Here is a 13727-nt window from a genome sequence, read left to right as displayed (position 1 = left end):
TTGCAGCTGTATTCAAGATAGAAAAACTATATGCCTAGTGCCACTCTAGTTTTATACTTTAGAGAAAATATGAAACTTTCTTTACCCTAATTATCCCCAGTTCTTAAGTCTTTCTTCGTGCTATTTTAAAAAAAACCCCAAAACCTTCATTACTGTAGTCTATCATCTCTGACCTAAGTTCCATTAAGCTGTGTGGCCATGCACCTTCCCATTAAGCCCTGTGCAGGGACTCAGGGCTACAGCAGTAAGAGATGCTTCTCTCCATGCCCCAAAGCTGTTGCAGCTGGTGGGGAGGGACATTTTGCTGCTGGCCCCAGTAGGGAGCAGCTATGGCTGGTGGGAAAGTGCCTCTTCCTACTGGTCCTAGCAGGGAGGGATCTTCTTCCCCAGCCACTGTACTGTGTACAGGGGCAAGCGGGGAAGCAGCCAGAACATCAGGCATGACTCCTTGGAGGCGGGAAGGGGCCAGGGTTCTACTGGTAGATCTTGGAGCCTCCGACAGGTGATCCTGACTGGTTTGGCCAAGAGGCTATCAAGTGCCCACACTTGAGCTGCTCATCTCCTGCCCTTTGATTTAGAGCTGCCCCTCAGGAGCTTCCTGCTCACTGTGCAGGGCAGGAGAGGGAGAGGAAGGTGCTGATGCCAAGGTGCCTCCTCCCACTCTGTATCCTATCTCCACAGAGCAGAGAGGGGGCACAACAGGACTTGGGGTGGAGTTTGCTGGCTGCTTTGGCAGTGGTGCAGAGCCAGGGCAGGGGTGAGCCTGCCTTAGCCCCACTGCACCACCACCCAGGAGCCACCTAAGGTTAGCAGGGCCCAGCTGGATCCCACATCCCGAAAACACTACCCCAATAATGAACCCCCTCCTGCACTCCAAGCTCCTGCCCTAACCCTGAGCACCCTGCATCCAAATACCTTCCCAGAGCTTGCACCTAGAACCCCCTCTGGCATCCCAACGGCCTGCTCCAAGAGCCCTTAATCCAAGACCCCAACCCTCTGCCCCTGCCTGGTGAAAGTGATGGAGGAGGGAGGGACTATGGAGTGAGCAGGGGCAGGACCTCAGAGAAGGGGCACAAAGGCGGTGGGGTCAAGGTATTTGGGTTTGAGGTAGATCTTACATTGCACTTAAATTCAAAAAGTGCATAAAAAGATTGGAGACCCCTGCTATGGAGCCTCATCCTTTCCTCCTCCCAATAGTTGGACCTGCTAGCAGCTTCCAGGGTGCAGAGTGATGCCTCAGGATAGGCAGAAACCAGACAGCCTGCCTTTAGTGCTGCTGACCACAAGCCACCCAGGGAAGCCTGAGCTTTCCCCAAGCCCAGAGCTGCCTCCTGCACCAAAAATCAACACCACCCCAGAGTCCACACACACCCAACCCACAGACCTCATCCCCTGCTGCACCCAATCCCCAACAACCTTAACCCACGGCCCCTTCTGGAATTCTGAATCCTTTGGCCCCACCTCCCAGCCTGAAGCCCCCTCCTGCACCTAAACCCTTCAGCCCCAGAGCCCCTTGCACACAAAGTCTCTGCCCCAGCCAGAGCCCCCACACTCCTGTGCACCAAACCTCTGACCCAGGCCTGAGCCTCTCCCTCACACTATGGTCCCCTTTGCCCCATGAATTTTGTCATGTGCACCAATATGAATGTGATATGTCACAGATCACCTTCCCAGTGGTGCACATGACAAAATTCAATCCACTCAGGGGTGGCAACAATTAAGGGGAATGCCTCCTCTGACCTGTCTAGTTTCCAGTATTGGTCAGTCAAAATGATGTGCTCTACATGCTGCTTTACAAACAGACGGCGGTAACCCTCCGCATACTGCTCAGATCAACTCTTGATGCCCTAATCCTACATTGTTCTAAATCAGGGTGGAGAACCCTTTTTGGGTTGGGGGCCCCTGACTCTAAGAAAATCAGTGGGGGGGCTGCACATAAGTGAGAAACACACACAAAATAAATCAAACCTTCATTGATGTGGCCTCCAACCAAGAAGAAAGACACTTCACACATTCCCCTCACCAGAGCCTGGGGGAAGACCAGGCTAGTAGATTTTGTGTGCTTCAGCTGCATAGAGGGTGAGTGAAGGGGGGGGGGGGGCTAGAGGGAAGCCCTGAGCCGCAGGTTCTGGATCCAGGCAAGCCAGAGGCCACAACTGACCCCCAGGCCATACATTCCCCACCCCCATTCTAAATAAGTCTTTGATTATGATGAAAGTGGAGGATTATAGAAAAATGTTACTGCTGCAGGTACATGCCACTATAACATTTGCCTTTGAGGGTGCATGGCCTCCCTCCAAAATTGCTTAGATGGAACTATGGCCTGCCCCCTAGTGGACAGAGCCAGGAAGGCCAGGCTCGCGCTGCTGGAAACAAGTGAGACCGGAAGTACAAAAGGTGGGCAATGAAGCTCTGAGCTGGAACCACTGAGGAAGACAGATGCTTCCAACCCACTGCTGGACCAGGAGCCTACAACAGACCGCCACAGTCCCGAAGTCCCACCAGAGCTGCAAGGCATGTGAGATGCTTTGAAGCTGCTGGAATTGCCACTGGCCATGTGTCTCAGGGTGACTGTACCTGATCTCAGGGTTGTCCTCAGCGTTCTAATTTCTTTTCCATCCATGTGTGACATGAATTGTACATGACCAAGACATGTGTGGATGTGCACCACCAGCAGAACCACATGCTGCCAGCTGAGGGTGCTCTGCTAATCATATGGGCAGCATTTGAAACTCTCCTGGGTGGCTGCCCAAGGGGCTTGGCTTATAGGGAACACTGTTCAGGTACACCTCAAAGGGAGGGTTAGAAGTAACCCAGGGACAGCTGACACTAGTCCTGCTGTGTTGTTTCCTGAACCCAGGTCAGCATGTTGTGGCTAGATTCCCTGCTGACCCAATGGTGGGACACTCTACCAGTGTTAGGGCCCTGGTCTGGGACTAGGTCCCACTGTCTCTCTCCACCCTTGGGGTGGCAGCCTCTCCCCATTAGGCCATGAGATATGTATTAGCCAGAGCTAGGACACTGGACTATTCACTTCCCCACCTTGCCAGAGTCCCTCAATTGAGCACTGCTCCACCCTGCTGAAGGGCTTGAGCCCCAGAGACAGCTAATTCCCCCACCGTTTCAGACTGTCTTTTTTGGAATGAGACAGCAAGAGGGCCTGGCCTCTCTCAGACTGATAGGGAGGAGTAGCCATGCACTTACATCCGTCTGGAAGAAGGAATTTGTCATAAATCAATAAGTAACCTTAACTGCTAAATATTTTGCTGATTCCCCTCCTCTATCTTTTTTCATTCCTAGGTGAACTACCAATCTCAAACATTCATCTTTAGTGCACTTTTGGATAGTTAAACTAAAGTCCCTTCTTTTAAGGGTTATTTTCAATAGACTGGGTTTGTACCTTACGGTGGGTGGATCCCATCTGACCCAAATATGAAGTTTCCTATGTTTGCTGGCTGTCTTCATACTCAGTATGCTCCAGAGATTTGGACAAGGCCTAAGTCAGTTTCAGCTGCCTCTTCAGTTAGGTCTCATCTTCCAGTGTGAAATACTTTCCTTTTATATAGTTGTATTGTAGTACATAGCCCAATCATACTGGCCTATCTCTATGTAAAACAGCTATCCCACCTTTAATCCCAGGCTAAGGGCTGCTATTGGTGATTTAGCTTGAAACTACTTCTCTGCCCCTGAATAAAAGCTAATTTTATATCTATAAGGAAGGGTTAAAATAAGTGTAGAGCAGCGATGTGGGATAAAGTAGTGTACAGAGGATGAGCAAAATCATCCATAGATTCCTTAAGTCTTATTGTATTTTGTTCCAGCCTCGATTGTTTTGTGATGAAACATACTTACCAAGATGTCGTACGTGCCACAAGGGTTTAATAGTAGAATATTTTCCATGGAATACAATGAGCATTGGAGGGGTGGCCACGCCTCCCCCAAGTGTGCTGCTGTAGAGGTTTTCTCTGTAAAGAAGCAAAAAAGTGCAGCTCAAAATCCTGAAATGAAAAGGATCTTTACTACACAACCAGAAGGCAAAAAGCAATATATACTAATGCACTGCCTAGTTTACTATTAAAATCTTCTTTGTATAGACTGAAATGCTAATTGTTTACCTAATTTTAAATATGCACCTTTTTACTGGCATGCCAACACTTTACAGATTTTTTTTCTTTTAATTGTGGACCATATTTGGGTGCTGCACAAGAAATCTGGTCAAACTCTACCACTCTTACTCATGCTTAGTAGTCTCTTTCGCTATAAGTAGTCCCAGAAAAATCAATAGGATGCCACATAGTGGCAGAATTGATATCTTTGGATTCCTCTCAAAGGGTATGTCTAGACAGCAGGGCTATTTTGGGATACTGGAAATAGCACGTTATTTCAAAATTTGGCACTGTGTAGCCACACCAAATTTCGAAATAACTTATTTCAAAATATAATCGAAATAAGATACACAATTTGTGTATCTTATTTCGAGTTTAGGGTGCTGTGTAGCTGCACCCAAAGTGAGGGGCTACTCAATCTGAGCATAGCAGAACCCAAGCCAAAATGAAGCCAGCCCCTGTTTGGAAGTGCCTACAGTCTAAATGCCTGGCACCGAATTTACAGATGCAAAATGGTCCACATGAGACCTGAATGTGTTTTTATTGTGGGCTCACTTTCCAGGTACAAGAATGTGTGTGGACTTTAAAATGTACATAGCCTTTGTTGCATCTTTGCATCAATTTGCTGTAGAGTTCATGGGTATTTTTCTAAGCATTAAAAAGGGATAAAATCAAGTGTTAGGCCAAATGAGACATGCAGAATAAGTGAAAGTAAACAGAGACACTGGGGAAGGCCTCTGTTTACATTCCTCTTCTGTTCATATGCAAGTGGTTATAGCTTTTGGCCTCAGGATATTATTTTTCCTCCTCTAGTTCTGTGTACTTCCTTCCCCCACTTTCATTTGCTTTCCCAGGGTAGCAGAAATCTGACAAATGACCAACTGTATGATCCATTTTAGTTTCAGCTCTGCTTTACTGCAGTCTGAGTTACCTTATGCAGAGTACATCAGGTAATATTCAAGTTACCTACATATCCTGATAATGAATTGAGACCACAAATACTTTGTGAATAGACTCATGTCACTGACTGTACCTTGGTTAATGTGGTAAAGAGCCATCCCCATCCCTCTCGCATACTGGAATTGCCACTTTTACAGCTTCTGGGGGTTGGGTCTTTTTCTTAATTTTTTTTTAAATTTCTGTAAAATTTCTCATTTTTCTAACAACAAAGTGGACTTTTCACTGGTGTTTGAGAAGTGGTTCCAGCGTTAAATAAAAATTTGGCCTCTTCCCTGTACTGCTTACTAACAGTTTGTAAGGCCCCAAATAAGATCCAAGAGTTTCTTTCCACACTGATCTTATTGCAAGAAGAGATCAGCCTGCCCATAAGCAGCCTGATCCTGAATGGTGCTGATCACCTACAATGAAAACTGCTTGTGCTCAGCACCTCTCAGGATTAGACCTGGCTTGTTGAGTCAACACAAGACTACAGAATCCCAAGTGATCACTTTTTGTTGTTCGTGACTGCATGGTTTGATTAAAACAAGTGGAGATCATGCAACATAGCTTATTTTGCATAATGATCTGTGATGGGAAGCACTTAAATATTGGACCTTTGGAAAATGAACAGAAAATACATCTTTAAACAGCACATTCAGTCAGAATAAAGTGAAGACTGCAAGATCTGTACATACTCTACATTTCTTTGCATCCATTTTTCTAATTGCTTTGTAATCCGTTGGTGCTTCCATTCTGTCATATTAGCCACAATTACTCCTGGATTAAAGGAGCAGGTGCTGGGGCTGATGCCAAGATCTCTAATTGTTTGCTTTCGATAGTCTAGATATCCCATGTATGTGTTCTAGAAAGAAGGAAAATGTTATATAATACATATATTTCTACTATAAATCTAATTTATATCTAGATATGTTTAGATGCTGCTGTATCTACCTCACTCACATGCAGAATACACAGGCACTGAAAGAAAAACTCTGAGTACTGGGCTTCTAGATGATTATGACCTATCTTGACTGCAGAGAATGGCACAAGGCTGAAGGACAGGATATTCTAATCATTATGTATTAGACATATTTCCATGAGAATCCTACAGGTCTTTGTCTTTTGGCCCTCGTCTTTTGGCCCGCTACACCTTACTCTAGGGCTGTGTCCAGACTCAAGGGTTTTTTCGAAAAAAAATAGCCTTTTTTCGAAAAAACTTCACCTGCGTCTAGACTACAGCCGCGTTCTTTCGAAATTAAATTGAAAGAACGCGGCTTTTCTTTTGACAGCAGAAAACCTCATTTCACGAGGAAGAACGCCTTTTTTCGAAAGTGCTCTTTCAAAAAAAAGGCGTTCTCGAATGTAAACAAGGCTTTTTCGGAAGAGAGCATCCAGACTGCCTGGGTGCTTTCTTTCGAAAAAGCAGCTTGCTTTTTCAAAAGTACTGCTTACAGTCTAGACGCTCTTTTTCGAAAGAGGCTTTTTCGAAAGTATCTTTTGAAAAAGCCTCTTTCGAAAGAGGCTTGCAGTCTAGATGTAGCTTAGGTGATCTAGCATAAGACCAATGTGGTTAACATAAGACTACTGGACTTTAATGGCAGCTGCAGATACTGAGTACCACCTAGAATTTGGTTTTCAAACAATATCTTTTGAGCAGACCTCTCAGCTATTGGAAAGTCTGATATCCTACCGATACTTTCTTCTAAATATGTGAGACCTACCAAAACAAGAAGCATTTAGTAAAATACAAAGCATACTGCACAAGAATCAGGAGCAAAACATACTGCAAGAATCAGCACATCTTAAGACGATTACCCGTAACAATTCTTCTTCATAAACTAGGTACCTAAATTCTAATCCTTCATTTTACCCTGAGAGAACTGTCATTTTGGGATGTGGGTAATCCTGTGAAATCTGTAGGTAAAAGTCCATCAAGATGTTGAATTTAAAAATAACATCTTACCTGCATTCCTACGCTTCTCACCATTTCATGAGTAGAAGGCAAATCACAATCATCTGAAAAAGCTGCAGCATGGCCTGGAGCTAACTTTGTGTCATACAGTTCCTGGATGTCACCTGATAATACAAAATTGTGATTTTAAGAATGGGTTTGTTTCCTTGCCATGTATCTGTCTTTCAGACTCTTTAGGACAATATCTGTTCTCAGTTTCACCGGCATAATCCTACCAACTTCAAGGGATTGCCTGGGTGTAAGGAAAGTAGATTTTAGCTCTATGGGCATTGGTTTCAATCAGTAGGTTGGTTGCACAGATGTGCATGTGTGTACCTTGCCTCTGGATGGGGGACTGTGTCCCTTTCCCTTTATGTCCTGTATCCAAGTACACAGTTAACAGATGCGCCTGAGTTCATTGGTTAATACTCTCGGTTACTTTTATACACACACACACACACACACACACACACACACACACACACACACACACACACACACACACACACACACACACACACACACACACACACACACACACACACACACACACACGTCTCCTTAGCTCTGCCCCACTCAGTCTGACCCAGCCAAAACCCAGCTCACACAGGAGCACGAAGGACCGGACTCTCCCCCAGACTCCTCACTCCCTTATTGGCCTGCCCACTCTGTCAAGCAGGTTGACCTAGAGCGCTGGCCTCTTTCCATTGTTTCTGGTGGCTCTCAGTCTCAAGTTCCTGATTTCTCAAAGACTCTTCCCCTGTCTTTTGATACTGGGAAGTAGCCAACTAAGCCCCACACTGAGTTTTAGTAAGGGATCAACTGTCCCCTTACATAGAGGTGGAGGGATTTTCCCGCCTTTGAACTGTTTCCTGAGCTGTCCTTATTAACCATATCCTACTGCTATCAATGAGCCTGAGTCTGTGTGGTGCTGTGAACCCTTAGCTCCTATGTATATAAAAAGGGGCTGAAGGTGTTCAGAACAGGGTCCAGGGTCTTTTACAGCCTGATTTGTGTAAATTCTTATCTCTCAAAAATAAGCAGTTATTTGGTGCTAGCATTTGTGGGGATTCAAGTCCTCTGCACTTTTACCAAACAAAATAGGAAACGTCAAGTCCTTCTGTTTAACGAGTATTGCTGCCTGTTCTAGTGAAACCACTTGTTTCGGGTTTGCCTTGTACACTCAAGCCCACAGCAACTGATCAGATCCAATAAACACTGAAAGTCACCCATACCCCTCTGATCCAGGAACAAACATCCACAATTAGAAATTGTCCCTTTGGTTTTCTTTTGGTAAGTGTGGAGCTGTCACAAGTGCAGCCCCCCCAAACAACGTCCTCAATTTCAAACAGATCTCACATTTCCTGGTGAGCATTAAAGCAGCTGAACTTCCTGTTGCAAACTTCTGCTACTTTTCAAGATTTTGTGAAGGACAGCCTACCTTGCACAATCACATCATCATCCAAATATATGACTTTATCGTGTTTATGGATCAGCAGGGGGAGATAATATCGAACAAAGTTCAGCTGTTAAACAAACAACAACAAAAAACCAATCAGAATGACAGACTGTAAATGGCCCAGTGGGTTAATGCAGTAGTCTTGAATATCTTGCAGGATTCAAATGTGACTTAGTCCTTTCATCATTGTACACTGTCCAACTACCAGTTACTGGGCTGCCACAATTTTAAACTTGCCTTCTTATTTTCTTTAAGATGATGTCATCCCGGCCCCACTGAACTCAATGGTAAATTATTCCCAATGACTTCAGAAGGGGGCAGACTTTCACACATGAACTTTGTAAATATTAATTAGAGATTCTCTGTCAAATGTTGGAGTTATTATTAAGCACGGAGGGGCCATATTATTCCTTGGTATAACTCAGCTGAAGTCAGTGGTGATACAACAGAGATGCATCTGACCCACAGAGACACAAGATCATATGACAGAAGCCCCAGAAGAGGAAGTTACTCACCTTGTGTAGTAACGATGGTTCTTCGAGATGTGCCCCGTGGGTGCTCCACTCTAGGTGTCGGGTCCGTCCCAGTGCCACTGATCGGGAGTTTTCCTAGCCATATCGGGCCGGACCGCGCATGCTCCCTGCGCCGCTGGTCATTCTCGCCCTTTCTAATGTGCGCGGTTCAGCCCTCCCGACAGTTTCTCTTACCGCTCGGTCTCTGAAATGAGAGAGAGAAAACAACACCGGAGCGGGGAGGAGGGTGGGACGTGGAGCACTCACGGGGCACATCTCGAAGAACCATCGTTACTACACAAGGTGAGTAACTTCCTCTTCTTCTTCGAGTCCCCCCGTGGGTGCTCCACTCTAGGTGACTGTATAGCAGTAGTTGGAACAAGGAGCGCTCCGGGTTAATTAGGTTTTACTGTAGAAAGGACTGCAGAAACCCCTGCATGGTCCACCGCCCATTTTTGCACTATATCGTAATGTCTCATAAATGTAGAGGTGGAAGCCCATGTGGCTGCCCTGCAAATATCTGCTAATGGAACTCCTCTGGCGAAGGTGGTAGATGTCGCCACTGCTCTGGTCGAGTGCGCTCGTGGCTGAGAAGACAAGGGTCTACCCCGAATGGAATGGCATGTGGTAATGCATAAGGTGATAAGCTTGGCAATGCGCTGAGTGGAGAATGCAGCACCCTTAGATTGGTGAGCCATTGATATCAGAAGTCTATCTGTTTGTCTCCACTGGCGGGTTCTGTCTTTGTAAAAGGAAAGAGCATGCCTTACATCCAGCGAAAGCAGCAGGGCCTCCTTCGTTGAGGCATGCGGCTTAGGGTAAAAGGAAGGAAGGATGATCGTTCATTGATATGAAATGACAAAGAGACCTTGGGTATGAATGCTGGGCGTAATCGTAACGTCACCAACTCCTTTGAGAAAGAAGTAAAAGGAGGATTTGTCATTATTGCCCCTCGCTCGCTAACTCTATGTGTGATGTAATTGCGAGCAAGTAGATGGTCTTCATGGTTAACACCTGTAATGGTACAGATGCTAGAGGCTCGAATGGAGGATACATAATTGTATCGAGTACCAGGTCGAGGTTTCACGACGGCAGAGGTGGTCTCTGAGGTGGGCTTATATTGATCAGGCCTTTGAGGAATCATCTAGTTGTCGGGTGAGAGAACACCGAAGAACCCTGTATTGGGTAATGGAAGGCACTGATGGCTGCCAAGTGAACTCTGAGGGATGCCAGAGAAAGCTTCAAGTTTCGCAGGTGAAGAATGTATTCGAGAATTTGGTGTGGAGAAGACAACGGTTGAACATTATTCTGGAGGCACCAGTAGGAGTATCTGCGCCATTTAGCCAGGTAAGTATTTCGCGTAGATGTCTTTCTATTATGTATCAATACGAACCTGATCTGATCTGAACAAAGCTTTTCATCTAGTCTAAGCCAGTCAGGAGCCACACCGTCAAGTGTAATGCTTCTAGCTTGGGGTGAAGGAGAGATCCCAGGTCTTGAGAGAGGAGATCTCGGTACAAGGGCAGAGGCCATGGTGGTCAAAGTGACATCTTGTGTAAAAACGGATGCCAAGCCAAGCTGGTGCTATTAAAATTACTGTCGCCCTCTCCATCCTGATTTTCTCTAGTATTCTGGGAATGAAGACTGTTGGCGGAAAAGTGTACAGTAGCGACTTTTTCCATTTGATCAGGAGTGCATCGCCAAGAGATCCTTTGCCGATCCCTGCTCTGGAGCAAAAAAGGCGACACTTTTGTTGACGGATGTCGCAAAGAGATCTACCAGGGGCGTTCCCCATCTGTGGAAGATCCTCTGAAGTACATCCAGCCTCACCTCCCACTCGTGGTCCGTGGGGAAGCATCTGTTGAGGGAATTGGCAATGACATTGGCTATGCCAGGTAAGTACGATGCTGTTATGATTATGTTGTCCTGTATGCACCGATTCCAGTATCGTACCACTTCGGTGCATTGGGAGCATGATCTTGCTCCTCCCTGTCTGTTTATAATACATTGCCACTACGTTGTCTGTCAACACCCTGACTTTTTTGTGTGTCAAACTGGGGAGGAAGTGTTTGCATGCTAGAAAGATTGCTCGCAACTCTAGTTGGTTGATGTGAAGGCATCTCTCGGTGTGAGACCATCGTCCCTGGATGCGCTCTTCGCCCATGTGAGCATCCCATCCGATGAGTGAAGCATCTGACGTTAACTGAAACGGTACGCCCGTGAGGACGTTTAATGGGTTCGTCCACCATCGAAGGGACCTGTGCACGTGGGATGGAAGAGTAACTAACTTGTGTACGTCATGTCTTGTGGGGACATACACCACTGACAGCCAGTGCTGTAGATTTCTTAGATGGAGATGTGCGTGCGGGACGACGAAGATGGCTGCAGCCATGTGGCTGAGCAAGCGCAGGCAAGTATGTGCTGAGACTGTTGCGGTTTTGTGAAGAAGATTGACCAAGTCTTTTATTGCCTGGAATCTGTCCCTGGGCAGATACGCTCTCGCTGCACGGGAGTCGATAACTGCTCCTATGAACTTTATGTTCTGTGTTGGAATTAACATGGACTTTTGTTCGTTTACTATCAGACCAAGTAAATTGAAAGTCTCTCTGACTATTGAAAGCATCTGCGTCGTCTCCTGTCGTGATGTTCCCTTTATGAGATAGTTGTCCAGATAAGGGAATATGATGACTCCGAGATGACAAAGGTGGCGGCGACAACGACGAGGGTCTTTGAAAAGACTCTTGGAGCCGAAGCCAGCCCAAACGGAAGGACGCAATACTGAAAGTGCTCGTTGCTTATAACAAATCGCAGAAATCACCTGTGCGCAGGGTGTATGGGCACATGAAAGTAGGCATCCTGGAGGTCGAGGGCCGCGAACCAGTCGTCGGTGTTGAGAGAAGGAACGATCGTAGTCAGAGTCACCATTTTGAATCGCTGCTTCCGCAGATAATGGTTTAACCCTCGTAGATCGAGTATGGGTCTCCAACCCCCCGTTTTCTTTTGAGTTAGGAAGTACCTCGAATAGAACCCTTTTCCCCTGAAGCAGTCTGGGACCCTTCTATCACTCCGATTTCTAACAGGCGATAGGCCTCCTGGTGTAAGAGAGCCTCGTGAGAAGGGTCCCTGAAAAGGGACAGGATGGGAGGGGAAGTGGGAGGAAGGGATGTGAATGGGATGGTGAGTCCAGATTTTATCATTTCCAAAACCCATCTGTCCAATGATATGGCAACCCATTGATGGTTGTAGGGTCGCAGCTGATGTTGGAAAATGGGATTGGTGTCTCTGACTAGAACAGGAATGTTCGGCATGCCCTCGACTGGGAGTCAAACCTGCTGCTTGGGTGTCACTGTGTTATTCGCCCTAGATGTCTGAGGGTGTCTGCGCTGTGTCCTCTGCTTGGACTGGTTTTGATCATATGGACGGTTTTGCTGTCTGCGAAATTGGTACTCGTAACATCTTTGGAATGGGAAATAACGCTTACAGCGGAAAGGTGGAACGTACATCCCGAGGATATGTAAGGTGGCCCGGGAATCTTTGCCCGTGTGGAGCACCTCGTCCGTTTTCTCCGCAAACAACTTAATCCTGTCGAATGGAAGATCCTCGACCTTGGATTGCAACTCTTTTGGTACAGTAGCGGTTGCAAGCCATGAAGCTCTTCTCATGGAAACTGCTGTTGCAATTGTTCGAGCTGCTGTGTCTGCCACATCCATGGCAATTTGCAAACCTGCTCTGCCACATGCATAGCCTTCCTGCAGTATAGATTGGAGAAGTATTTTGTCGGGTTTGGAAATTCTCTGAGCAATTTCCGATAATTTCGCAATGTTGTCAAAACTATGATTAGAAAGTAACGCTACGTAATTTGCGATACGGAGGAGAAGTGTTGAAGAGGAGTACACTTTTCTTCCGAATATGTCCAGTCTCTTTGCGTCCTTGTCTGCTGCTGAATTCCTTACTTGCGGATTCTTTGCTCTTTGTAGAGCTACATCCACCACCACCGAGTTTGGTTGAGGGTGAGTAAAAAGGAACTCAGCACCCTTTGAAGATATAAAGTATCTCTTCTCAGCTTGCTTACATGATGGAGTAGTGGAAGCCGGCGTATTCCAAATTTCTGTGGCTGTCTCCAGGATCGCCTCGTCCAGCAGTAGAGCCACCTTAGATTGCTGTCTAGGGTGCAAGTTCTTTAGTAACTTATACTGCTTTGCTTTCACCTCCGCTAACTGAACCTCCTATGATTGTGCCACCCTCTTAAAGAGGTCTTGAAATTCTCAGGTATCATCTGGTGGTGAGGAGTCCATTGCAAAAACTGCGTCATCGGGAGAAGACGACTGGGCATCCTGTGGGGAAGTTTGTGGTGTCCGCTCATCCGTGTCCGAGATTTGACCCTCTTCAGGTTCCGACAGGACCGAAACTGAAGGGGCACTAGGAGGAGGTCCGGGTGACTGCAGCGGTTGGTGGTCAAAGACAGGTGGCGAGCGGCGTCTGTAAGATGACTGGCGGCAGCAACACAAATAAGAATGGGACTGTGATCTGCCCTGCCTCCCCGTGTAATAATTCCTGTGATAATGATAGTCAGAATCAGGAGATGACCTTCTGGAAGTGTATCTACTGCCATGTCTAGTATGGTGAGATCTTGGAGGGGAGTAACTCGTAGAGCGAGATGTGCATCTGTAATAATGGCGAGATCTTTGTCGCGGGGAACGCGAAGACCTAAGCCTCGGAGAGTAAGGTCCCCTTCCCGATACTGGATAATGGGGTGGGGA

The 13727-nt window shown here is 46.4% G+C and overlaps 1 protein-coding gene across 5 annotated transcripts in view; it reads right to left on the bottom strand.

Annotated features, from left to right (window-relative positions):
* The window catches only part of GLT8D2 (glycosyltransferase 8 domain containing 2), a 37209-nt gene that overhangs the window by 1840 nt on the left and 21642 nt on the right, over nt 1-13727 (bottom strand). For all 5 annotated transcript variants that reach the window (XM_025178897.2, XM_014581052.3, XM_014581050.3 and 2 more), the window contains 4 exons: nt 8438-8522; nt 7009-7121; nt 5741-5907; nt 3853-3965 (listed from right to left, as the gene is read on the bottom strand). In XM_025178897.2, the coding sequence (XP_025034682.1) occupies nt 3853-3965; nt 5741-5907; nt 7009-7121; nt 8438-8522 (478 nt within the window). The remainder of the gene's footprint in view (nt 1-3852; nt 3966-5740; nt 5908-7008; nt 7122-8437; nt 8523-13727) is intronic.

The sequence above is a fragment of the Pelodiscus sinensis genome, chromosome 1 (genome assembly GCF_049634645.1).
Source record: "Pelodiscus sinensis isolate JC-2024 chromosome 1, ASM4963464v1, whole genome shotgun sequence".
NCBI lineage: Eukaryota > Metazoa > Chordata > Testudines > Trionychidae > Pelodiscus > Pelodiscus sinensis.
The sequence above is the reverse complement of the archived record's forward strand: the minus strand, read 5'-3'. Positions and strand labels throughout refer to the sequence as shown.